A 24,397-nucleotide genomic window follows, 5' to 3' on the forward strand; every position below is an offset into this window, starting at 1 on the left:
TTCAAACCCATGGCCACTTGGCCCATAAAAATGCCATGCAGGATCCATATATGCATTCCCAGTTCAAACCCATGCCCACTCGGCCCATAAATGTGCCATTCAAGACCCATATATGTGTTCCCAGTTCAAACCCATGGCCACTTGGCCCATAAATATACCATGCAGGACCCATATATGCGTTCCCAGTTCAAACCCATGGCCACTTGGCCCATAAAAATGCCATGCAGGACCCATATATGTGTTCCCAGTTCAAACCCATGGCCACTTGGCCCATAAAAATGCCATGCAGGACCCATATATGTGTTCCCAGTTCAAACCCATGGCCACTTGGCCCATAAAAATGCCATGCAGGACCCATATATGTGTTCCCTGATCAAACCCATGCCCACTCGGCCCATAAAACTTCTAGGCAGGATCCATATATGCGTTCCCAGTTCAAACCCATGGCAACTTGGCCCATAAATGTGCCATTCAAGACCCATATATGTGTTCCCAGTTCAAACCCATGGCCACTTGGCCCATAAAACTTCTATGCAGGATCCATATATGCATTCCCAGTTCAAACCCATGGCCACTTGGCCCATAAATATACCATGCAGGACCCATATATGCGTTCCCAAATCAAACCCATGGCCACTTGGCCCATACAAATGCCATGCAGGACCCATATATGTGTTCCCAGTTCAAACCCATGCCCACTTGGACCATAAATATGCCATTCAAGACCCATATATGTGTTCCCTGATCAAACCCATGCCCACTCGGCCCATAAATATACCATGCAGGACCCATATATGCGTTCCCAGATCAAACCCATGGCCACTTGGCCCATAAAAATGCCATGCAGGACCCATATATGTGTTCCCAGATCAAAACCATGCCCACTTGGCCCATAAATATGCTATGCAGGACCCATATGTGTGTTCTCAGTTCAAACCCATGCCCAATTGGCCCATGCCTGTCCCTCATGGGGCCCATGTAATCAGCTCATATGGGCTTCCTATGTGGGACTCATACTACAAAACCTACATGGGACCTGCTGATTTCACCCAGCCAAAGCCCATGCCCACACAGTAACCATGGAACCCGTACTTAACCCATCTGGGCCCCACATGTCATTGCTGGCTGGGTAGTGGTGTCCACAATAATCGATTCGGCAATGCATCGCAATGCGGGGCATGCAAGATTCAGCATCGATGCGGCAAAGTGCCATAATCGATTATGTCACTGTTTATTTTCTGGCCTTGAGTGGACAATAAAGTTGTGAAGTTTCAATTACTTCTGTATCAAAGATACAGGAGAGTGATAATACACACATAGCAGCCAATAAAATCTGTTGTTCAATATCTGACTGCTTGTATTGCCTCATGACTGATGAAAAATTTGCCTTGTTGTGTGCAGTAGAATTTTGATGCATCGCAATGCATCGTAGAATCGAATTGAATCGAATCGTTACCTGGTGAATCGTAATCGAATCGAATTGTGAGGGTAGTGCCAATGCACACCCCTATTATTAACCACGCTAGCAGCTCGGCTCTAGTGATGGCAATTTTGGTCAATTGGTCCACCACTTTGGTCCAAACTGAAAACAATCTTAGGATGAATTGCCATGAAAATTCAGGTTTTCTTCAAGATGAATTGTAATTTATTTGGTGATCCGTTAAAGGAGAACTCCGGGCAATTTTTAAGTTAATCTTGATCGCTATACCTATGTGAGTACCGTCTATAGAAAAAAAAACGAGACGGATTGGTGCTAGCAACACGGAGCTGCAACAGCTAATGCCCAGAGTTCCCACTTAGCTAAAACGGTAGTTATGGGGGCATAAGATAAAGAGTGTCTTTGTGCCTCTTAACAGACACAAAATCCAATGAAAATGTCTGTGCAACATGAACAGGGCCCTTACATGACAACAAGATGCGTTTAGCAACTTAGCCATTGTTGAAATTCACCTTAGCTGCTAGCTGCCATCTGGGATGAGTGAGTGTGTTCAGCCAGGCTTCGGTAATAATCATCACGCAGCAGTTCCGTGTGTATTTTTAGCATATATATCCAATTTGTGTGATCCATCTGGCGTTGGTGAGTAGGAGTCTTGCCAGTCAATCGTTGTGGTTTCCTTAGCTGGGCTAGCAGGCTCGGGCGGCGTCCCTGCTTCTGCTTCCTGCCCGCCATCCTGGCTTCATACGACCGACAACAATCCAACAAGCTGGTCTGGTGGAGGTCTTCCAGAAGACTGTCCAAGCCTTCGCAGCGAAAATTTTTATTTTATTTCACCCTCAAAAATAGGTAATTGAGCACTGTACGGGTTATGACAATATTAGTGACTATGTAACTACATGGAAACGGACCAAATTATGTTTGTGCCCTGTACAGTAAAATAGTGTTTTAGACGGCTAGCTGTATTCTCGCGCTGAAGTCCCGTGGGAATTCAGTTGTAGCAGGAAAAAGGTAAATTGCAGTGTGCAGGTTGGAGGAGTGTAGTGTGTGAAGAGTAAAGATCGGAGTTGTTCGGGTTCGAATAAATAAGGACGACCATCAAACTCAAAAGCCTCTTCCATGTGTTCACTATCTTCTATATTCTGCATAGTTACATTACTCCAAGCTTCTTCTCTTGTGGACAACTCCGATCTTCACAAAGACTGATCATTGAGAAAGAAGCAGAGGGAACTGTAAACAAAAGGACATAATATCAAACAAATATAAGACCAATAGTTTACAACTACACAAATGTTTTGTTTGCAAGTTTTAAGTTTTACCTTTGAGGTGACATTTTTTTTGCTTGAGTTAGTGTTTTTTGTTTGATACTTGAGAAGTTTTGCTTGGAATTAAAGGCACAAAAATAATCCCATACAACCATACAACCCCAGCCCTGTGTCGCGCTGCTCGCACAGCTTTTGAATTCAACTTCGAAGCAGTCACGTGGGTGTGTGTGAAACGAAGCTTCGGACGTCACTGGTCACGTGATTATCCCAAAACGAATCAAGCTCCGATACAAAGCTTCATTCCAAATAGGTTCATTTCTTCGATACATGCCTCAGAGCAGGAGGTTCACGGGTAACATCACTAATAAACCCCATACAAATGAATGGCAAAAGTGTCATAGAAAGAATGTCTTTGTGGATATCTGAAATGACATTTATGGATAGGAAGAATGTAGTTGCGGATATCTGAAATGTTCTTTTTGACTAGGCAAAACTGAATTACAGAGACTTCAAGTGTCACTTATCCTCGGCTGATATCACCAGGGCCGCGGCTCGGTACCAGAGATACTTGGCGGCCAGCCCCAGCCACGAAATAGCTAAGTCTCTCAGAGGTGTTAACGTTACTAAACGTAACAAGGATAAAACTGTAATGGATAAACATATCCATGAACAGATATATTATAATCTGCAATTGTATTAAACTACAACTCCCATAATGCCACTACACAACGTCATCAAAAGTCTGTGTTTATATCCATTGTTTTCATTGAGAGAACCCTAGCGGCAGAAAATTACATATAGTACATTTAAATGACCATTCTACATTTCACGCAAATTCACGGTTGTGTTAAAAAACAATAAACGGTTGGGTTTAGGAAAGAAACATTGTGTGTTATTTTATAATTTCATAATTTCCTAGAATAGGGAATATGTTTAGAATTCTGTAGGGAAACCACTGTTATTTAATTGTAATTTTTAACCACAAAAAAAGCTTACTGGGTGAGCTAGAGGTTGCCCTGAAGATAGACAACTTTTAACGTTGAAACATGGTATTCAATTTGTCCTCTGTAATGGGGATTGTGCCTTGACTGTTAATAAAACGCCACACAGTTATGCTTTTACATTGATAATTACACATTAAAGAACTATGCATTAACTTAACGTTAACTCCAGGGGAGTGAAAAAACAGGTTACAACCAACTTCTCTCCCGTGTGTCTCTCGGTGAACTTACAAATAAAAGTATAATTAAATGTCATCGATTCTGATATCAGTATTAGCGCACTTTCTCTCTCTCTCTCTCTCTCTCTCTCTCTCTGTCTCTCTCTCTCTCTCTCTCTCTCTCTCTCTATCTCTTTCTCTCTCTGCCCATCCCCCTCCCTGCTCTGCCGAGGCAGAGAGCGGAGAGTCAGAACAGTTATATTCATATTTATACATTGTGGCTTTTGTTTACTTATTTTGCACAACTGACTTTATTTTTCACAGATATCTGTGTGTAATGGAAGGTAGGCCTATTTTTGGTTGTGTTGTTGACTTTGTTATATTTATATTTTGTTACTGTATATTATTTTATTATTTTTATACCATTACATTGTTTTATATTGTTCTAGTTAGTAAATGAAAACATTTAGATTTGCCTTTGTTTTATCATAATCATAATCAACTAAAGGCAAAATCACAAAATTATTCAATGATCGTGAGTTACAAGTAAAAAGTATCGGAATCGGTATCGGAATCGGTATCGGTATCGGCGATACTAGCCTTGTATTTAGGCTACTTGGTATCGGATCGATACCAAAATTCCCAGTATCGCCCACCCCTAGTGCTACATGCTCCGATGCTGGTGTACCGCCAATAAACGTCTGAACCAACCGAACCTCAGAACAATAGTTCTGCTATATAAGCCTACATAAACAGGTCAGCTTGTACACATATTTCAAAGTAAAAGAAATGCAGAGAAATACATATATTTGTTTATTAATCAAATTAAAACTATTCCTTTATGAGACTTAAATTATGCAACTGTCTCTGCTGGCAGCTACAACATTAATAACAATGATAAATGATCACGTTTGCGCATGACTGACGTGTTTCATTTTTACCCCCAAAACGGAGTAAAGTGTTAAGTGGGGTCATGCCAGTTTATTGTACATCAGTTAGTTTTCGGTATGTGAGACAAAGATGAACCTACTTTACTGTTTCAAGGCTTACATTTGCCCATGTTAAATTGTGATATCACCAGTTATGGGCGTATATTTCTCTCTTATTTTAACTTGTGTTAATTTAGACTAAAAGTCCACTATATGGATAGAAAGCACAATACCATTTCAGCAGTGTAGTGTAGTGGTATACATGATGTGTAAGTTAGTCTGTTAACTTTTTTGTCCATGACATCAAAGGTTTGAATCCCAGCTAGAGCTACTTGGGAGCTACTGTCTTTCTAAACTATCTTTTTAATAAACTGTCTGTACACTTACAGTGTTCTCAATGATTCGGTTAACATTTAGGGACCCTTATTATACTACCGTTGACGTGTGGTGATATTTGAGCCTTTTTAGTGGTATAAATAGCGATTTGTTTACTTTCCCTGTGCACCAAATACTAGCGTTGTAAGCTAATCAGCGGTCCGCACTAGCTTCAAGCTACAAACACATTTGATTAGCATGAAAACATAGAGAGCGATCGAGTGGGTACACATCTGTTATAAAGGTTCGTTTTGCGCCGGAATTATCCTTAAGATGATTAAAGGCAAGACGGAGGCTCACATACTTTAAAATATATTTCAGCATTTTGTTAATTGCTAAAAATATAAGCAGGAGAATGTTATCATTGCAAAGTATTCAGGCTAATGTCTTGTGTTTATTCCACAAGACTTACGGATAAACTGTTTGATTTATAATTATTAGATTATTTTCAAATTCCACTTAACCTGCTGTGCATGAACATAGCTGTTCCTCAATTTGTGTGTTTCCCATTTGAATGGTCAACGTATGAGGCGGCTCACATTATGGCATGGCTTTAGCTTCATTATTCTCTAATGGGTTGCATATTATGTCGTGGATATATCCCTCGAATGCATACTTCAGTCCATTTTGTCTTGCTCTCTCAGATATTTCACCTGTTCGCCAAAAAATACTAATTATCTCCTTGGGAATGTCTGACACCGGTGCATACATACTGTAATAGACGTGCCAGGCATGAAAGCTTGTCAGGCGTAGCAACAGTAACTACGGAGGGCGGGGCTTATGCTGCGTTCCAGACACAGTTTTTAGCCCGTAAGTTACGACTTAAAGTCACGACCTCACGACTCATGACTTGGTAGCGTTCCAGGCAAAGTCACCACAAACCCTTCTAGCTAGCGTTAGCTAGCGGCTACCTAACGTTGACGTTAGCTAGTTGACGTTAGCTATCTATGTTACTTTACGTTGCCTTATGTCTATTTATTTCTACTTATCACTGTTAATAAATGGCGTCTGTACAGCATCAACGGGGGTCGCCATTGTTGGTTGTGTGTGTGTGACATCAAAAACTGTAACTGGGAGTACAACCATCTGGTACGAGTTCACGACTAGTAAGTTACAGGTTTGACTGCCGTTCCAGGGCACTTTCACGGGTAGAAGGTATTGAAAACACGAGTTACGGGTTGCCTGGAACGCACCATTAGAAGGGTCAAGTCAATATTATTATTTTTTTTACTTATGTGATGTAATAATGCTTAATGGTAATTTCTGTATTTTGTCACCATCAAATATTCCCAGTTTGTGGCAAAGGGAAGGGTTTCCACTTTAATACTTTTCTTCATAGTGGCAATGTTTAAAAGGTAAAAAATGTATAATAAAAGTTCAAAGATTTGTAATAATGAATACTATTTATTTACACATACTACATGTGAGAGCCAATATCACCAAAAGACTTGGGGGTTGAAACAATAAAATGTAAGGCAAAAATAGACATATCTTTTTTTTTCAGACAATGCTTGCTGTTGTTGGGGGGAGCTTGGGGCTTTGGTGGTATGCTAATAACGTGTTTGAATGTGAAATTTCCCCTGACAAAGGGGGAAAGTAGAGAGGGGGATGGTGCACACATAGACAGTTAAGGGTTTGCGATTCTTTGGTGTGGTTAAGGGTGCACAGGAACAGGAAATTGGACAACCCGCGAGACTTTGGTGGGCGTGGATTCAGAGGAGAAGCTTCCTGCTCGGGTGAACACGTGGTTCCGCGTCTGCTTGTCTGTCAGTGTGAAGGTTTCCAGCCTTTCTCTCGTACCTCTCCCTGTTTATCCTCCCGTACCACACAGCAGACCTTATCCTCTCTCTACTCCGTCCCACCCGCACCTCCTCCTGCTACACTTTGCTTCTTCTCTGTGCGACAGCTCCCGAGGCACAGCCAGGCCGCGGTCACTTCAACGTGTATCCGCTCAGTGAGGGAGGGAGAGAGAGAGGGGGGGATAGTGTGTGTGTGTGAGAGAGAAAGTGTGTGTGTGTGTGTGTGTGTGAGAGAGAGAAAGAGAAAGTGTGTGTGTGTGTGTGTGAGTGACGGAGTGTGTGAGTGCGTGTGCGCGAAACCGGTCCATCCGTGTTATTATTTCTCCCACGATCCCGCCTCGTTATTCGGCCATGACGCTGGAAGCGATCCGCTACCGGTCCGGGTCTCTGCAGATCCTAAACCAGCTGCTGCTGCCACACAAGACCGCTTACGATGAGATCCGCTCGGTGCAGGACGCTTACGAGGCCATCAAGTCCATGAAGGTACGGAGCTCCTTTCTTTCTCTTTCCACCCGTTGTCACTCGGGGCTTTCTCTCCCACTTCCCAGTCGACCTGCATGCCCGCTGCTTGTGCATTTATTCCCGTTGTGCGTCTTTTTTGTGTCTGTTTGGTCTTTTGTGCTCCCACTGCTGCACGAATATGTTGCCGCTGTCGGCCTGTATTTTTGTTTTGGATGCAGCTGTAGCACCCCCCCACCCCCCACCCCCACAACAACAAACATAATTTATATAGTATTTTTTTTACATATATAGTAGTATTTTTAAACTAGGCATCTGCACACAAAAACCCACCCATGAAATATGCTCCCCCACCTCTTTCTTTGGGAGACATTATTGATGAATAATTAATGACCTTTGCCAGGGTTTTGTTCGCGTTTTGGTTTTATGCTGTACTCCGTGACACATCAGCTAATGTCTCCTTAAATATCCGAATTCCTGACATATAGAGGTGTTCAGATGTTCACATGTTGTTCAAGTTCTGTAACAGCTGGGGACATTTTCAGATGTTCACTTATTAGGGCAGATACTCACTCTTTTGTCTTCCTGGCAACACACACAGCAGCACTACACTTTGTGTGTGTGTGTGTGTGTGTGTGTGTGTGTGTGTGTGTGTGTGTGTGTGTGTGTGTGTGTGTGTGTGTGTGTGTGTGTGTGTGTGTGTGTGTGTGTGTGTGTGTGTGTGTGTGTGTGTGTGTGGGGGAGTGTGAAGGAATGTACCATAAGCAGAGAGGGTGATGTCATGATAACGGAGTCTAATGGTGAGAGAGAAATGACTCCCAAGACGGATGATATCATTTCAGTCAAAGCTGTCGTGACAACTTTGGGCTCTGATCAGTCCCCCACTTACAACTCTGTGTGGTAGAAAGAGATTAATAATCCTCATCAAAACTGGGAGACAGCTGTTCAAAGTTGGCATAGAAACCAAAGACGAGGACCACCACTGATGCTGTCTTTCCTCTTCCTCCTCCAGGTGCGGGGCGCCCCGGCCATCGCCATCGTCGGCTGCCTAAGCCTGGCTGTGGAGTTGCGGGCAGGCGCCGGGGGGGACGATCCCGTGACCTTTATTAGGGAGTCTCTGTGTCACCTGACCTCAGCTCGGCCCACCGCCGTCAACATGGGCCGCGCCGCCCGCGAGCTGATGGAGTTTGCTGAGAACGAGAGCATGGAGAAGAATTCGGAGCAGCTCAGAGAAAGGTGGGCTGGTTAGAGAGATGACAGCTTCAGATTGCCCAACAGGCAACTGCGCATATTCATTGTTTATCAGTTGGTTTGGGGTCATTTGATCAAATTAAACATTGATTAAATGATAGGTTTACATATTTTACATCTACACTCACAGACCATTTCCCTGATGTGATTTTAATGTAAGTGATGGGGGACAAAGTTTATAGCCCAATTCCATGAAAAAACTAATTTCAAAGTTCAACCAAAGCTAATGTGAGGCTGTGAGGTGAGCAGTATGATTTATCCAAATCAAATGGGTTGGGTATAAGTTTCTGTATTTTTACTACACTCTTTTCTCTTGTTACTATTCCCCCGCTGGAGCTGAGCGAGGAAACTGTCTAACCCTTACCCTTTTTGCATGGAACAAGTAGCATGGTTGACACCAGACCCACTCTCAGTTGTAACTGAGAGTGGGTCTGGGCAAGCTTCATTCGCAGCTCATTTCCAAAGGGGCATCACCAACGAACGCTGCTCAAATGCCTCTGGGCGCAATTGGATAGTCCTTCAACCAATCAGACCAATGATCCGATTTGGAAAAATTGGAAATGGGCTTGAATGGTCTCTTGGCCAGACTGACTTGCAGAGCAAATGTCAGATTTGCCGGAAGTTCGTCAGGGTTTTCCCAGGCTACAGAACAAGAACTGTGTTTCCAACACTTCATCCATCACTTTTTAAAAGTCAAGGGATCTCTTCAGGGCCAGTATGGACAGGAGGAATAATCACAGCAAACACTAAGTCTTTCAATACACATATGGACATTGCGTATTGTTTTTAGATCGACTTAAAAAAAAAATGGGAAACTGTCCTTTTTAATTGAAGATTTGTTTGGTAATGTTTTGTGTTTAACTAACTTGTCTCAAACAGGGGGATTTGGGGCTGACTGCAAAAAGGTTTTCCCATGTGTCCCCCTAGTCGGTTAATATGGGCCCTTTTCAGAGCATAAATGTATTTAAGTTAGAGATGCACCGATAGACCGGCCGGTGACCGGAATTGACCGGTTTTCACGTGCTCAGCCATGACCGGCAGGTCAGTCTGACATATGCCGATTTCATGCCGGTCAATGTTACAATTAACTGACAACATAAGTTAGACGCACGCACGGACGCGACAGCACAGTCTCTTTTTTTACTTTTCTCTCAACTTTTCCGCCGTGTGTCGTGCATACCCGCTCGCGGTGTGAAGCGTGTGTCCGCGCTATTCTCGCACATGTACGGAACCTCGTGAATTAACCTGCAACATGTCAGCTGTTTGGAAATTCTTCAGCGCGTGTGCAGAAGATAACACGTTTGCAATATCCAACACCTGCAAGGAAAAAGTAGGGCGTGGAGGGACGACACCAAAAACCAAAATCACATTTTTTAAATTTGGATATTGGATGTGAAAAGAAGGAAATGGTTCTAACATTGCACTTTAGATGTGTCTGAATTTCCCACACCAGGAGTCATTTATATAGTTCTATTTTATAGCGATCCATTATCTGTTCAAAACATGTTCTATGTTCTGTGCAAAATGTTCTATTAAAGAAAAGATAGAAAATAAATATTTGTGTGTGCTGTAAAGTGGTTAGAAAAAAATGAAATCTGAATCGGGTAAAATCGGTATCGGCTGGCCTAACTCAAAGAAAATCTGAGTCGGCCTAGAAAGTTGTAATCGGTGCATCTCTAATTTAATTGTTTTCTTAGCCACCCTACTTTTCCATTTCCACTTATTTACTGGTGGCTGTTGAGCAGGTAAGAAGACAGGTGAACATAATTTGAAGGATACAGACAGCAAGATTTAGTGAATGTAAGCGGAAACTTTATTTGTTTTCAAGAACACTCCACAGGGACACCTTTAGGCCAAATAGACAGTCCATCAGCAAACAATGAGCATATGGGTTGCTTGCTGGCCTGCTTCTATAGCACTTCCTCATTCAACAACAGCTGCAGGTGTCAGGCAAGTTATCAGATCACATAAAATGTGAAAATTGGGAAGCCTGTATACTATATGTATGTCGTTTCAGATTAGTAATGAGTAGTGAGTAGTGTTATTTTTTTTTACAGTGTTAATTTGCTCAACAGGACTGTAGTTTAGAGTTGTACATGCAGGCAAGCAGAACATATGTGAAGGGTTGAGAGAGATGTTGGTGTTGAATAGCATACAGGTGGATAGTGGCTGTCATGTTGGGACAATCGCAATACAACACATTTTGGGTAGAGATGCACTAATTCAGTACGCCGGATCGATGTTGGCTCAAATACTGGCCTTATGAAGCGACTCTGATATCTCCCCAATGTGACCAATCCACATTTAATACAGTTTCTTTGTCAATGTCATTATAAAAAGCCAGGGTTCTGATATCAGTTACAGTCATTCAGTCACATTGGGCTGAATATCCGGGTCAGCCAAAACACTGCAAAATGTATCCATGGCCATCACAGTCTCTGCACTCATATTTTAGGATGCCATTTTTGCTGTTGGAAACATAATTGAATCTAGAAATTCAAGCTGAAATAGCCTGTAGTTCTTTCCTTACATCCAACTACATCACCGTCACATCAAATGATGTCACTGGATGCAGGAACAACAGATTTTGAAGCTGCGAGCTCCGCTTTCTCAGGTCAATATAGCGCACATGAGGAATTTTATGCTTTATGCAATTGACTACATTTACCATCAACACTGATTGGACATCCACATAAAATGTGGCAAATTTAGAGAAAATGGAGAAAGAGATATAGACAAACTAAAGTCAGGATAAACAGAAACGTGTAGACATATTGTAACTGCAGAATTGATGGTCACATAAGTCCACAGTGGCAGACGGAGCCTCTTCTCAATTCCCACCTCTTGTGCCCTTCCCCACCTCCACCCCTACAGTGTAATTGCCTGGATCGAAGACATGCTGGAGCGTGACGTCAATGACAATAAGAAGATCGGGAACTATGGCGCCCAGCACATCCTGTCTGGCGTTCCGAGGGACTCTGTGACCATCCTCACACACTGCAACACCGGCTCGCTGGCCACTGCTGGATACGGGACCGCACTCGGTAAGACTGGATCCTGGGTGTGAATGAGAAAAGAGGGTAAAATATTTATGGCACTGTAACTGTTATTATGAGTCTGTGTTTGTGTGTAGGTGTGGTGCGAAGCCTCCACGCGCTGAGCAGGCTGAAGCGTGTGTACTGCACAGAGACGAGGCCGTACAACCAGGGATCCAGACTGACGGCTTATGAGGCGGTAGCAGAGGGAATCCCTGCTACACTTATTACAGACAGCATGGCAGCCCTCACCATGAGAGAAATGGACATCACAGGTGTGTGTGTGTGTGTGTGTGTGTGTGTGTGTGTGTGTGTGTGTGTGTGTGTGTGTGTGTGTGTGTGTGTGTGTGTGTGTGTGTGTGTGTGTGTGTGTGTGTGTGTGTGTGTGTGTGTGTGTGTGTGTGTGTTTTCCTTTTATTCAAACTTTACTCTTTTCTTATCTAGGGCTGCACGATTATGGCCAAAATGATAATCACGATTATTTTGATCAATATTGAGATCACGATTAATTATCACGATTATTTCTTGTTTTATTGTCACATAATTATATAAGTATAACTGCTTTTGCATCCATATTGTGCTACATTCCTATTAATACATCCATATTGTGCTAAATTCCTCCTTTATTGAAGGATACTGTGAAGGAGTATGCCATTTCAGCTGTTGTGCGACCGCTTTCCACACATGCATGTTTGCCGTGAAAGATACAGGCAACGCAATTTTCTGTTCACGTTAACGGCGCATGTGGTGCCTGGTATGCCTGGTATCAGACGAAATAGCTACGCGGATTTCTGTGGCTCATTACACTGCCACTTACATGTCTGCGTTGCGCTCTGATGCTCCGAAACCCACATTAGAGGCAACATAAACATCGCTGAATGTCACGCTAGTAAACACTAATAACTCGTTACACAGCAGGTAGCGTTAGCCTACCGTTAGCCACAGTAGTAACTGGATTAAACACGGCTAAAATGCTGACTGCTAAACAGTGTAGTGCGTCTGTATTTCACTGTAGGATTCCAACAGCGGGACGTCCAACAGTCTGCTGCTAAAGCTATGAGCTAAAAGACACAAACTAGCACTGGTCACTGCTGTTGTCTGAAAAACAACACAGACGGGACAAAATGTTGTGTTTACTGGTAAACTGGTAAACATTGTGACCGGCTTATGATGACCGACTGCTACCTGTTGTGGAATTTTCCTCACGTTACTCTGTCCTCTGTGACTGTCTAGCTACATCTAGAAACTAAGCTGCGCGGTGCAGGAAGGGAACAGCTCTGATTGGCTCATGGAGACATGTGATCAGACAGTGGTTTATGGAGCGCTAGATTGGCTTTGCAAAAACTATTCTATGAAGAGAATGACGCATTTTAAATATCGCTCGATCACGCAAATTTGATCTTGGGAAGCCAAAATCGTGATCGTGATTAAAATTCGATTAATTGTGCAGCCCTATTCTTATCCCATAACTTTCTTTCCATTGTGTGTCCCTCTCAGCTGTGGTGGTGGGTGCAGACAGGGTGGTTGCCAACGGCGACACTGCCAACAAGGTGGGCACATACCAGCTGGCCATTGCCGCAAAGCACCATGGGATTCCGTTCTATGTTGCCGCACCCAGCACGTCATGCGACTTGAGCCTAGAGAGCGGCAGGGACATCGTCATAGAAGTGCGCCCCCCTGAAGAACTCACCAGTATAAATGGAATCCCCATTGCTGCCCCGGGTAAGAAATATGGGATGTTGGTGGTTTTTGTATGGGGGTCGGGGGTCACAAATGTTGTTTAAAAGTATAAAATGACAGGAACCGGTACAAAAAGTGAGTTCAGTTAAGGACTGAGAGTGATAGGAAAACATTCAGGCTTGGAGAGATGGAGGAGTGTGGCCCAGTTCCAATGTCCTAAGCACTGAACCCTCACAGACTTTAATTGACGTCACTTGCAGTGTAAGTGCCAACATTAAATAGGATGCAAGGGATCCAAATGAGGAAGGGGGACAGGCATGTTTGTTGCCAGTAAAGTGTTGGGCTCCGATTTCACAAAGTTCTTGCTATCTGCTTGTATACTTTTTCTTGAGATGTCTTTTAATGTTTTGGGGGATTTTCTGAGATTTCTGATGCCTTTTATTAGACAGTGACAGTAGAGAGATAACAGGAAATGAGGGGTGAGAGAGTTGGGGAATGACATACAGCAAAGGTCCCAGGCAATATTCAAACCAGAAAATGTTGCAGTTCATGGTCAGCGCCTCAAACCAAAGGTTATAATAAATGTAATCTCTTTGCTTAAACCCTGAGGCCATCAGGGCATCCCCAGCCATTGTTTTTAACATTGGCAGGCTATGAATTGTGGCAAGTACCCCAAGAAAGTCTGTAGAATAGCAGTCTTACAAAATGTGTTCAGAAAGGTATTTTATTTTTATTTTTTAAAGCCCTCAATTGCTTAGCCGGTTTCACAATGGGACAATCACTGTGCCCTTACGGACTTAGGCCAGCAACAGACTGGAAGCATCGCGTGAGCGTGTCAGCTGCGTGGCGTGTCCGTTTTTTATTTTGCTTGCACACTGCCTGCATGACATGCACGTCTCAGGCGTGGCTCGAGCCGCGCCGAAAACGCATGCATGCTAGAAATAGAACCGACACCTATTTTTCACGTGACACGCAAGCATATTGGAAGCGTTTCCTGGCAGAATAGAATAGGAAAAGATGTTTGTCATTTTGACACGAATACATATTAATAAATGACATGTTGATGTTTGAAAGTCTCTAGGTTTTGACATAAATGTAGATATAAATGTAATAAAAAAAAAAAATCAATTTTCAAATATTGCACTTGTCAATACAAACGAAATATTCTGTAGCCTATTTTGCCATCAATACTGCCAACGTTGTCTTTGCTGTAATCAAATCAGTATAAATGTATGTTTAACATGAAGTATACGACTTCTTGAGTGCAGTAAATCAATAGGAAACATACCGGTTGTGTCCAGACAAGGCTAGCAGCAGCAGCAGTGCCGCGTCAGACACGTTTCTGGTGTGTAAAGACAGAAAAATCCACGCATCTGACACGAAACACAAACACCACACTCACGCCACACATCCAGTCTGTCGCCGGCCTTATGCATCAAAGTCCATGAGAGCGGTGTGTTTTAGGTGTTTTGTTATCGCTGAATTTAGTAATTTCATCTCGAATTACGTTGCCAGAGCAGAAAGGTGCTCAGTGACATCACAGTAATTAAAGCACACATTTAATGAGCACACTGGTCCCCGGAGAGGAGGATGTGTGCTCGTACATTACATTTTCCTCTATCTTTAACTTTTCTCTTACACCCTTCTCTGGTCCTTCTTGTAAATTTTAAAATAAAATCATACAGCTGTTGTTTTTTTTTTATTATTATGAGGCCATTATTTTACATTAAAAGACCAGCAATTAACTAATTGTACTAACAAGTATTAACTGTAGTCAGAGCCTGTGATAAGGTATTCCTCTGTGCCATAGAGTTCCATATTTGTCTAAAAGCTATTAAAATCACATTAATGAGACACATAGTTGCAACTTTTGACATGTGCCTTTTATTACCTTTTAAACAAAGGCACTGTAGTTTGTTTAGAGTCAATCTCACATTCACCCTCCTGCTGCTCTAAATACTCACTGGAGCACCAAATGTGGATTCATCTGTAGCTGAAAATGGTCCCCAGCTAATGCACTATTTACTCCCCTTTTGAGTAATTTGCAAAAACACGATCGTGCCTAGCTTTTCTAGAAAATTACTGAGTCTTTTTAAAAATAAAAATACATATTAGTGACCCATTTTTAAAGATTTAAGTCTAAGGGGTTATAAGCAGAAGAACTTGGTTAGCTAACTAATGTAATGAATAAACTGATGAAATAGTAAGCTAAAAGTAATAGAAAACTCAATTAACTATAACTAATGGATAAGCAATCGAAATAGTTTGCTTAAAGTAACAAACAATTGAAATAGTTGGCTAAAAGTAATGGGTAGCTGGTGCATTGGCTAAATACAATGCATAGTGGTTAAAATAAATGGCTGAAAGGATAAACAGTTCAAATTGTTAGCTAAAAGAAATTAATAAACAGTTGTTAAATGGATATAATACAGGCTGCCCTGCTATACATGCATGCTAGGATTTTTTTTCTCATATATCGTACTGCATGACAGCATGGGCACAAGCCGCTCCCACTACAACCAAATACATAGTTTCCGTATACAACAGAGCTATAAAAATTATGGATAAAAAACCCAATACGTTACCATCACTGTACCATCATTAAGAAATATAATTTAATGAATTTTGAGAGCTTTAATTAATTCATAAGTGCATTAATCATTTAGCACCTGAGCCACTAAGTTCATTTGTTGAGAGACTGAGCAGCACCAGAGTCACCAGAAGTTCCACAAATCATGACTGCAAAATACGATACTGCAGGACCGGTTTCTGTCAGACGACCTTTTCTGTGAAGAGCTCTAAACTTTGGAACTCATTACCATCTGACATCAAGACTGTAACTGACTTTAAAGTGTTTACTTTTAGGCTCAAAAACTGGTTAAAAACAAACCAAAAGTGTACTCATTTTTAATTATTGTAAGTAGGTAAGAATTGTATATGATATGCATGTTTTTATATCATGTTCATATTATTTGTATTAGGACTGGAGTTGTTTATTTATTATGTTTATTTTTTTTATTGAGATAGTTAAGTATGTAAATTTTATTGTGTATAAAAGCCCAACCAGGGACTGGAGTTGAAAATTAGCATCTGCTATAAACTTTTTATGCAGCACTTCAGTGACGAGCTTTGTTTTGACACTATGTCTGTCTGCATTGTCCCTGTCAAATAAATAAATAAATGAAATGAATCTAAAATGAATGCATAGCTTTTGAATTAGCTTAAAAAAAATAATAGATAATGGTTAAAATAGTTAGCTAAAAGTAAGGGATAAACATTTCAAATTGTTAGCTCAAGGTAAGGGATAAACAGTTGGTCAGTTAGTTAGGATAGACTGTTAGTTATTTAAAAGTAATGGATAGCTGGTGAATTGGCTAAAAATAATTGATAAATGGTTCCACTAGATAGCTAAACGTAAATATAAATGGTTGAAATAAATGGCTGTGTCTATGAAGGGGTACAACTGACAAATATCAGGAACCACTGATCTAGAGTATCACCTACCTTGGTTTTTAACCATGTCGCTCATTCCTAACTTTACTGTAGGTATCGAGGTGTGGAACCCAGCGTTTGACGTGACCCCTCACCAGCTCATCACAGGAGGCATCATCACAGAGCTGGGAGTCTTCCTCCCCTCTGAGCTCCAGGCGGCACTCACCGGCCGCCTCACTGCCCTCTAGAGCCTCTCATCCCCACCTGCTGGTCCGTGTGCACCACTGCACCTTAACGTCACACACTCAAAGACACTCATTTCATCACAGAACACACACACACACACACACACACACACACACACACACACACACACTCATAGTTGTGTTATAATTTAATTTTGGTCAATGCACAGTCCCTGTTACATGTCAGTGGTGCACACAGAAAAAATATCAGTGTATCAGTCTCTTACTCACCCACATACACATTCACTGCAGGGAGTCAAGCAGACACACTCCACTTTCTTTCATGTCCCTCTTTGTTTTCTATGGGCTTACCAATTTCACCTTTTCCCAAGTTTTCCATCCCATTTTTCATTCTCTCTTGCCGCCTCTTTCTCATGCTAAATGGCTTCTGTGACAACGAATAGTGATCAGCTGAACTCAATCCCATAAATTCTATTTGGCAAAAAAAATGATGGAGTCATTTTTCAGGACTTCAACTACAAACTAAAAAACTTCCAAAATGTCTAAGTGGCATGACTGTTTATTTCATTTCAAAGTAGTGTTTTTTTTTCTCAGCCACGGTTTCTAAATGCTGCTACCCACTTGTAAATAAATACATATTCTTGCTGGTAGTGTGTACATATGTAGAAGACTAACCCCTGCTAGTAAAAGGTACTGCTATTTTAACCAAATATGTGGTTATTTGAAATTTAAATTTGACATAAAAAATGTTATATTAACATTTCATTTATTTGCGTAGAAATATTTTTTAGAGGAATTATCCAAATTTATAGCTCATACATTTTCACAACCAGATTTTTAGTGTTATGAACAATTGTATTTCACTCTCACTTTTTACCCCGTGCAGCAAAATTTGGAATTTCTTGATCAGTCCTCGTTGGTCAGCTGAAGCCTATGACAATACATGTATTTATACCTCATTCCTTGTTTGTATCTTGCTATTCCCAGTTGTATTTTATCATACCATACATGTATTCTCATAATGTACTTCTATATATATATATATGTAACCATACTTATTTCAGCACCATACAAATATTCACCATATTGCAAAAGACGCTCTGTAAGATTGAAAAATCTTAAAAAAAAAATAGAAAAAAAAAAAGTGAGTTAAATTAGAGGGAAATTGTGTAATTTTGCCATAACAGCTTTTGCCATGATCTCAGAGGTCTGTTATGCTGTTGTATTTCTGTAATACAGGCATCTCCATTAAAGGAATAGTTCACCCCAAAATAAAGGTTTTGTCATCTGCTCACTTGCATGTCAGTCAAGACTCAAGACTATATGTCAGACTATATGGCAGGCTATATGGCAGGCTTTTCTCAAATTAAGGTCATCGTTTTACAGCCTAGAAAAATAAAAAAATGTAAAATTAATAATCAAATGGTTAAACTTGATAAAGAACTCTGCTTGCCACTGAAGGGTGTGTTCAACTAGATAGAATGTACACTTCACTCTTCAGCTTCACGGAGTGTTTTAGCTTCTTTCAGCTTATTGTTTTGGTGTTACAGCCAGCAACTTTACTGTTTTGATTCACTCTTCGCTGTACTCACGACTTCGTTTAGTTTTAAAGGACGCTGTTTTGGAAAAGCTCTGGTAGAACCACTGCACTCTACCTGTTTAGCGCCGAAACAACAGACGGACACAGTAAGCGACTTACTTGTTTATATTCCCCTAGGGAGTTGGTGGAGACCAAAACAGAGCTGAATTGAGAGTAAATATTGGTTTTGATTTGTCAGTTGGACACAAACATGACTCCACATTAATGATTAGGTTGCTCTGTGTCCACAGGATGCATACCTAAGCAACGGTTTGCTAAAATGCCTTAACAACTTTATAAGGAGGTAATATGACAATGTTGTGTTTACACCTTGTTGCGTTGCCCCCAAGTAGCTAAAAAAGCAATTAATGCAGGTCTAAAGACCCTCGGTCTGGACATTATGCAGGTATTTGAAAGTGTTTAGGGAAAGCAAGGCGTGTATTGTATTTTACTTTATAGATCTGTGAAAAGATGGTTTTAACTTTAGTTACTCAGAAGTCTAAGAGAGAAATGTGAGAACAACTAGTGTGGCCACACACTGCAGAGTTCATCAACAACTTGATGTGGGAATGAGCGGTAGATGACTTCATGTCTTTATTTTGAGGTGAACTATTCCTTTAAGATTGGTGGGGTCTTATCCATACTGAAGTATCTGTCTGCAGAGAGCTCTGCGACACAGTGTGATGCCATCAAAAATCAGAATGTAATATTAAACTCAGATGAACTTGCTTTTTGGCAGGACAGATTTCAGACACTTCTTGCCTATGTGCTCTGTTCAGAATGTGTTTCGACTTTTTTGCATTAAACTGAAATGCTGTTTTACTTAAGACTTGACTTCCATCAGAAAAATAATCAGTAACTATTTGGATAACATAAAGGCTTATGTTTTGGTTTTTTTTCAAGCAAAAAGGCTAAATGTGAATATTTGCAGTTTTGTCATGAGAAATCTCATGAATGAATTAATAATTAATTGCAGCCCTACCTTCATCATGCACCCTTATTGACTCTCTAGTTTTAAAACCTGACAGTGACCTAGTATTTGCCCATAACCACTAGTTATTGATTGTGTGAAAGATGTGTTACTGGCCAGTCATCCGACAATGCGTTTGTTCTAAGTGGCTCCGTAGAAAATTCCCAGATATCTCGATCTGTATGGGACACACCTACTCGCTGCACTGAATGTCACAGGGCCAGACTCGGGGTGGCCCACACTAATCACTGCCTTACAGGTGCAGCACCAATATAGCTCACTGATGTGAACTGGCATCATGACCGGATAGACAGCAGCCCCTCAGTCCTTCCTTCACCCTGGTTTATATCATGTAGCCATATCTTTCAACCCTGGCCACAAAATATGCTAGTCTACCTTCTTCACACACCCCTTCTGACCTCATACATTGTCCTTTTGGACTTTGTCACTAACTTTATTCATTTAAACAAGTGACAAATACATTTTTTTTAAAAAAGAACCACTGAAAGGTCCAGAGAAACACCCTTAAAAAAAATGTAATGTTACCAATAATAATTTCAGTATCCATACTGTCATTGTCCATATCTTCCTGTAATATAAGCTAACTTCTTCCTTCATCTTCCACCTCTTCATTTGTCCTCTGTTCACCCATCGCACCTCAACTCACAAAGATGCTGATAGGTCACACACAAGCGTAAAAGACACTTTGAATTTTCTTTTTGTTTTGTACAGATTAAGACATCACGTGTTTAGGGGCAAATTTGGACAGTGTTCCAGACATATGTAGCAACTTTGTGGCAGTCAGACACGCCACATATTATTTCTTTCTAAATCTTTAAGAGGTACAAGATTTTTGTTTGTCTGTACATCATGATTATAACTGTTTGGCTGTGGTTTGTTGTTTTATTTCATGACATTGTGATTCCTAGTGACTAGGCCATTAGTACACCACACTGGGGAGGCCTCCTCAACCATACACACTACCTCTCCGTCTGCCTACACGGACTCAAACACTGAAATGCATGAACATAAGCACTTAATGTGCAAAGCAGGTTGACAGATTGTAAAAAAAACAAAAAAAAACTGGACTAAACTTCTCCACATCTCACTAATGTTTGTACCGTGAACCAAAAGTGACAAAAGATTTGTGGCGGTGCTTTTAGTTTGCCAAAGTAGCCTAGATTTAGGCTAGTGTGTTATGTTTGGTTGAAGCTGAATACTTTCTGCATTACACTTTTGTAGCCGCAGCAATATAGTACTGTGTTTAAAAAAAAAAGATGTTCTACCAACCTTCTCCTTGAGATGCCCAACACACACATATTGATCAGGTGCCAAAATTAAGCACTGCTTGCCATATATTTTCCACCTTGATTTAATTCATCAAAGCAGGTGTTTGTGTATTATTCTCAATGATTAGTATTGCCTGCAGTTACCATGGAAGGAGTGTTGTTCAGATGGCCTCTTTAAGTGGAAATATGTTATTGTTGTTATTGATAATCACTTGATCTGGGTTTATTTTGTAACGTGGAAATGGTTCAAAACTGGATTTTTTTTTAAATATATATGTATATGAATATAATGCTGTAAAGTGCAGTCATTAAGAAATTTCTCTTTCACATCAATACAGTAAAAAGAATAAAACCACAGTGAATTGAATGAGTTGCCTTTTGTCTGCCTCAATCACACTGTATTATATTAGCCTGTCACTGTCCTGTAGGTGGCGGTAATGCAACAAAGAAGAGGGAAGAAAACCACTATTTGAAATAACGAAGAAGAAGAGCAGCTCTTCGTGTATTTCTCTGTTTCCGGTTAGCAAAAATGGCTCAAGGTTCAAAGAAGTTTAAAACTCAGCGGCCAGGATCCTCTAAAAAACACCAACAAAACAAACAGAAAGGACCGAAGAAAGGAGGTATGAATTACAAATATCACCTGTTATCTAATGAGTTACTGAAAAACGCGCATGAACACTTTTTTTTTTTTTAGGCAAATCACAACGTGTGACCTGCGTGGAAACAGCTGAACACGTTAAAATGACTTGTTTGAATATTTACAGTATCCAGCAGAAGAAAATAGTAGAGGTCATGGTTTAATAACAGTTATGCTCCTTCCTCTAAATATTGTGTTAGTTAGTTAGTAAGCTGAGCGACGGACTAAATGGAAACCTTTTGAAAGCATTTGGCCTGTGACGCAGGTACTTAAGGAGTACTTAAATTACCTTTTATAGCGCTAACGTTACAGATTAAGCTCCTATGTGTTGGATATTTGCTAAGGAAACCGCTGAATACCTGTTCTTCACGTATTGTTTCCTTTTTTTAGTATGTATAATGAAAATTTATGTTTATGTTAATGTGACTCAATATGACTGAAGGACTTTAATGAATATGTTTACCCACTTCTACCCTCAAACAAAATGGAGCTTAATCTTTTGTAACATAGACCATTACAGTGTAATTATACAATCAGTTACTAGTCTTAACTAACTAGCAAATGTTACAGGAATATTTTACTCCAAATGTATCTTAACAAAAATGACACATTACTGACAAGCTCAATGATGTAGACAGATACACCTTGAAGTTAGTAGGTAGGTAGTGGGGCTGTTTTCTGATAATACAGACAGCTTATTAATCAGTGTGTTTCTGCACAATGTAACAAGGACAAATGACATTTCAGACCTATCTGATTTAAGACATTCAAAGTGTGTTTATTATTGAGTTTGATAAACTGTTGGTAATAGCTTTTGGAGATTGGGCAGTTTTATATATATATATATATATATATATATATATATATATATATATATTTATATTTTTTTTCTTTTGTAAAGGGAGGACAATTGCACCAAAGAAGGCTCAAGTGGTTCAGCAACAGAAGCTGAAGAAGGTGAGAACACGTTTAACAAAAATGTGGCAGTTTCTCTCAGCCCGGCTCTTTCAATCTGATAGAAGAATCTAACAGATACACCAGTGAATTTGACTGCTAACCTAGATTTAACATGGCCTCCTCTGCTGCTCCCTGAAGGGTCTAGAGGTTGCCATCAGGAACAAGATTGAACAGGAGGTGACCCAGAAGGCAAGCTCATCCCTCCACAAGCCACTGAGTGTGGTTAAAGGGGCTGAAGGTAAAGGCAACCCAGGAGCGACCCGTCCAGGAACCAGCTCCAAATAGGGCTTGATACACAGGCTAAGCGTGCTAAACTTAAAGACTTCGTCATGGGGTCAGTGAACTACATTGATCCTATGACTCAGATTTAAGGCACATGCCAGCTGTCGTGTTGTTTTTGATTCCTGAATGTTTGGGCTGACATCAGGCATATAGAAATAGTCAGAGCCCTTCTTGTAAAGATGCTAATTATTAGTTTTTCCGTTTACAAAGAAATGTGTAAAATAAGAGAAGTGACATTCTAGATATAGTATGCATCACTGAGCCATGGAAAGTACATAAACCTCCACTAGGGGGAACCATAGGACTGTATTGACTCACATGGAGTTTCTGATTTGTTTGCTTGTTTTTCGTTGTAAAGATCCTGATTGAAAACAACATGAATTTTATGACCTTTGGTTTGTACCCCTAAAACAGGTTATGTATTATTCCATTGTATGATTGTACAGAAAACGAATAATCCTAAGTAAATAAATATGAATCTGATACCTGTCACTGTCAAGAATGACACACTTTGCAAATACCAGCCAGCACTGATCATTTCTGTAAATATTTTAATAGTAATGATTTCAGAAAAACAGACTTCAGCTAAATGAAGTCTCAGGGAAGGGCTACTGCACAATGCAATTAGACCACCAACAGTTCGGTCAGACATTCAGGTGTGTTAAACGCGCAGTATACTCGCCATTCCCAACGCGACAGTGTGACGTCATGGGAGAGCCGTAACTATTTATACTCGTGCGTGGTGGTCGTGACACTAGTTGCAGTCTTCTCCTGAACAGAGGTGTTGCAACTGAGGAAAGGCTACCGACTTCGCTATTTCTACGGACTAGAAGAAGAAGAAAAAGGTAAAAGAAAAAAAAAGAAAAAAATGGCAGAACTGGCAGCAGCATTGACGTCAATGTCAACAGTGGCTAAGATGATATCGGAGTCGAAGAACAGCTGCTTTTCAGCCTGCTTGCAAAGAAACAAAGAAAAAGAAGGTGGAATGTTCGTCCTTTGAACAGCTTCGGAAAGATTGCCCTCGAACTTGTCCATGCTTCCTGTTTCCGCTTTGTCGTGCGCCACTGAAAAATAGTGGTGACCTCTGGTTGTGCACTTTAAATCGTGGCACGCCAGCGAGATCTACGGCATTTTGACGTCACATTGTTGAGCGACAAGTCGGGAACGGCGACCGTAAAAAAGGCCTTTATGCTAATGTAGCTTCGAGCAGAGATGATGAGCGGGCTACAGATCAGTCTGTTAAGCTTACTTCTACTTTTTTCTTTTTCATATTTAAACTCATAGTCTTTAGCCCCAACCATCACTGACTTAAGTGACATAATTTGAGACAATTTATCAGATTTTGCACAGCTTCCACCAGAGCCACAAACAGCTTAGTACAACTTTTTTTTGTAAAACGTTAATGTGTGGAATTATTGGAGTTGCCCTTTCAATGTACAGTATGTGTGGTCAATGGTTATGTTCAGGTCTTTGCATTTTTTAATTTAAAGACCTGAACATAACCAGAGCAGTGTGACCAGGGAGCGAACCTTACGTTACCACTATGTTGCTTTGGACTAAAAAGTCAAGGTGAAGCCACTTTGGTAAAAAAATAAATGAATAATGCCCCAGGTTGTCTTGAATAAATACCTTCATCTAAACTAGCCAGTGATAAGGCT

The 24,397-nt window shown here is 40.7% G+C and overlaps 2 protein-coding genes across 2 annotated transcripts; both read left to right on the forward strand.

The window, feature by feature from the left end:
* The first annotated feature begins 6,834 nt into the window (after positions 1 to 6,834).
* On the forward strand, positions 6,835 to 20,054 carry mri1 (methylthioribose-1-phosphate isomerase 1). Its single transcript, XM_039803948.1, has 6 exons — positions 6,835 to 7,445; positions 8,434 to 8,657; positions 11,547 to 11,716; positions 11,806 to 11,982; positions 13,205 to 13,429; positions 16,934 to 20,054. The coding sequence occupies exons 1-6, from the start codon at positions 7,314 to 7,316 to the stop codon at positions 17,065 to 17,067; spliced, it is 1,062 nt and encodes a 353-aa protein (XP_039659882.1). The 5' UTR covers positions 6,835 to 7,313; the 3' UTR covers positions 17,068 to 20,054.
* A 1,272-nt stretch (positions 20,055 to 21,326) lies between these two features.
* On the forward strand, positions 21,327 to 24,382 carry c1h19orf53 (chromosome 1 C19orf53 homolog). The gene is made up of 3 exons (XM_039790053.1): positions 21,327 to 21,483; positions 22,402 to 22,457; positions 22,596 to 24,382. Exons 1-3 carry the CDS (start codon positions 21,393 to 21,395, stop codon positions 22,740 to 22,742), a joined length of 294 nt encoding a protein of 97 aa, XP_039645987.1. The 5' UTR covers positions 21,327 to 21,392; the 3' UTR covers positions 22,743 to 24,382.
* Positions 24,383 to 24,397: the final 15 nt, after the last annotated feature.

This window comes from Perca fluviatilis, chromosome 1 (genome assembly GCF_010015445.1).
Source record: "Perca fluviatilis chromosome 1, GENO_Pfluv_1.0, whole genome shotgun sequence".
NCBI classification, from domain to species: Eukaryota; Metazoa; Chordata; class Actinopteri; order Perciformes; family Percidae; genus Perca; species Perca fluviatilis.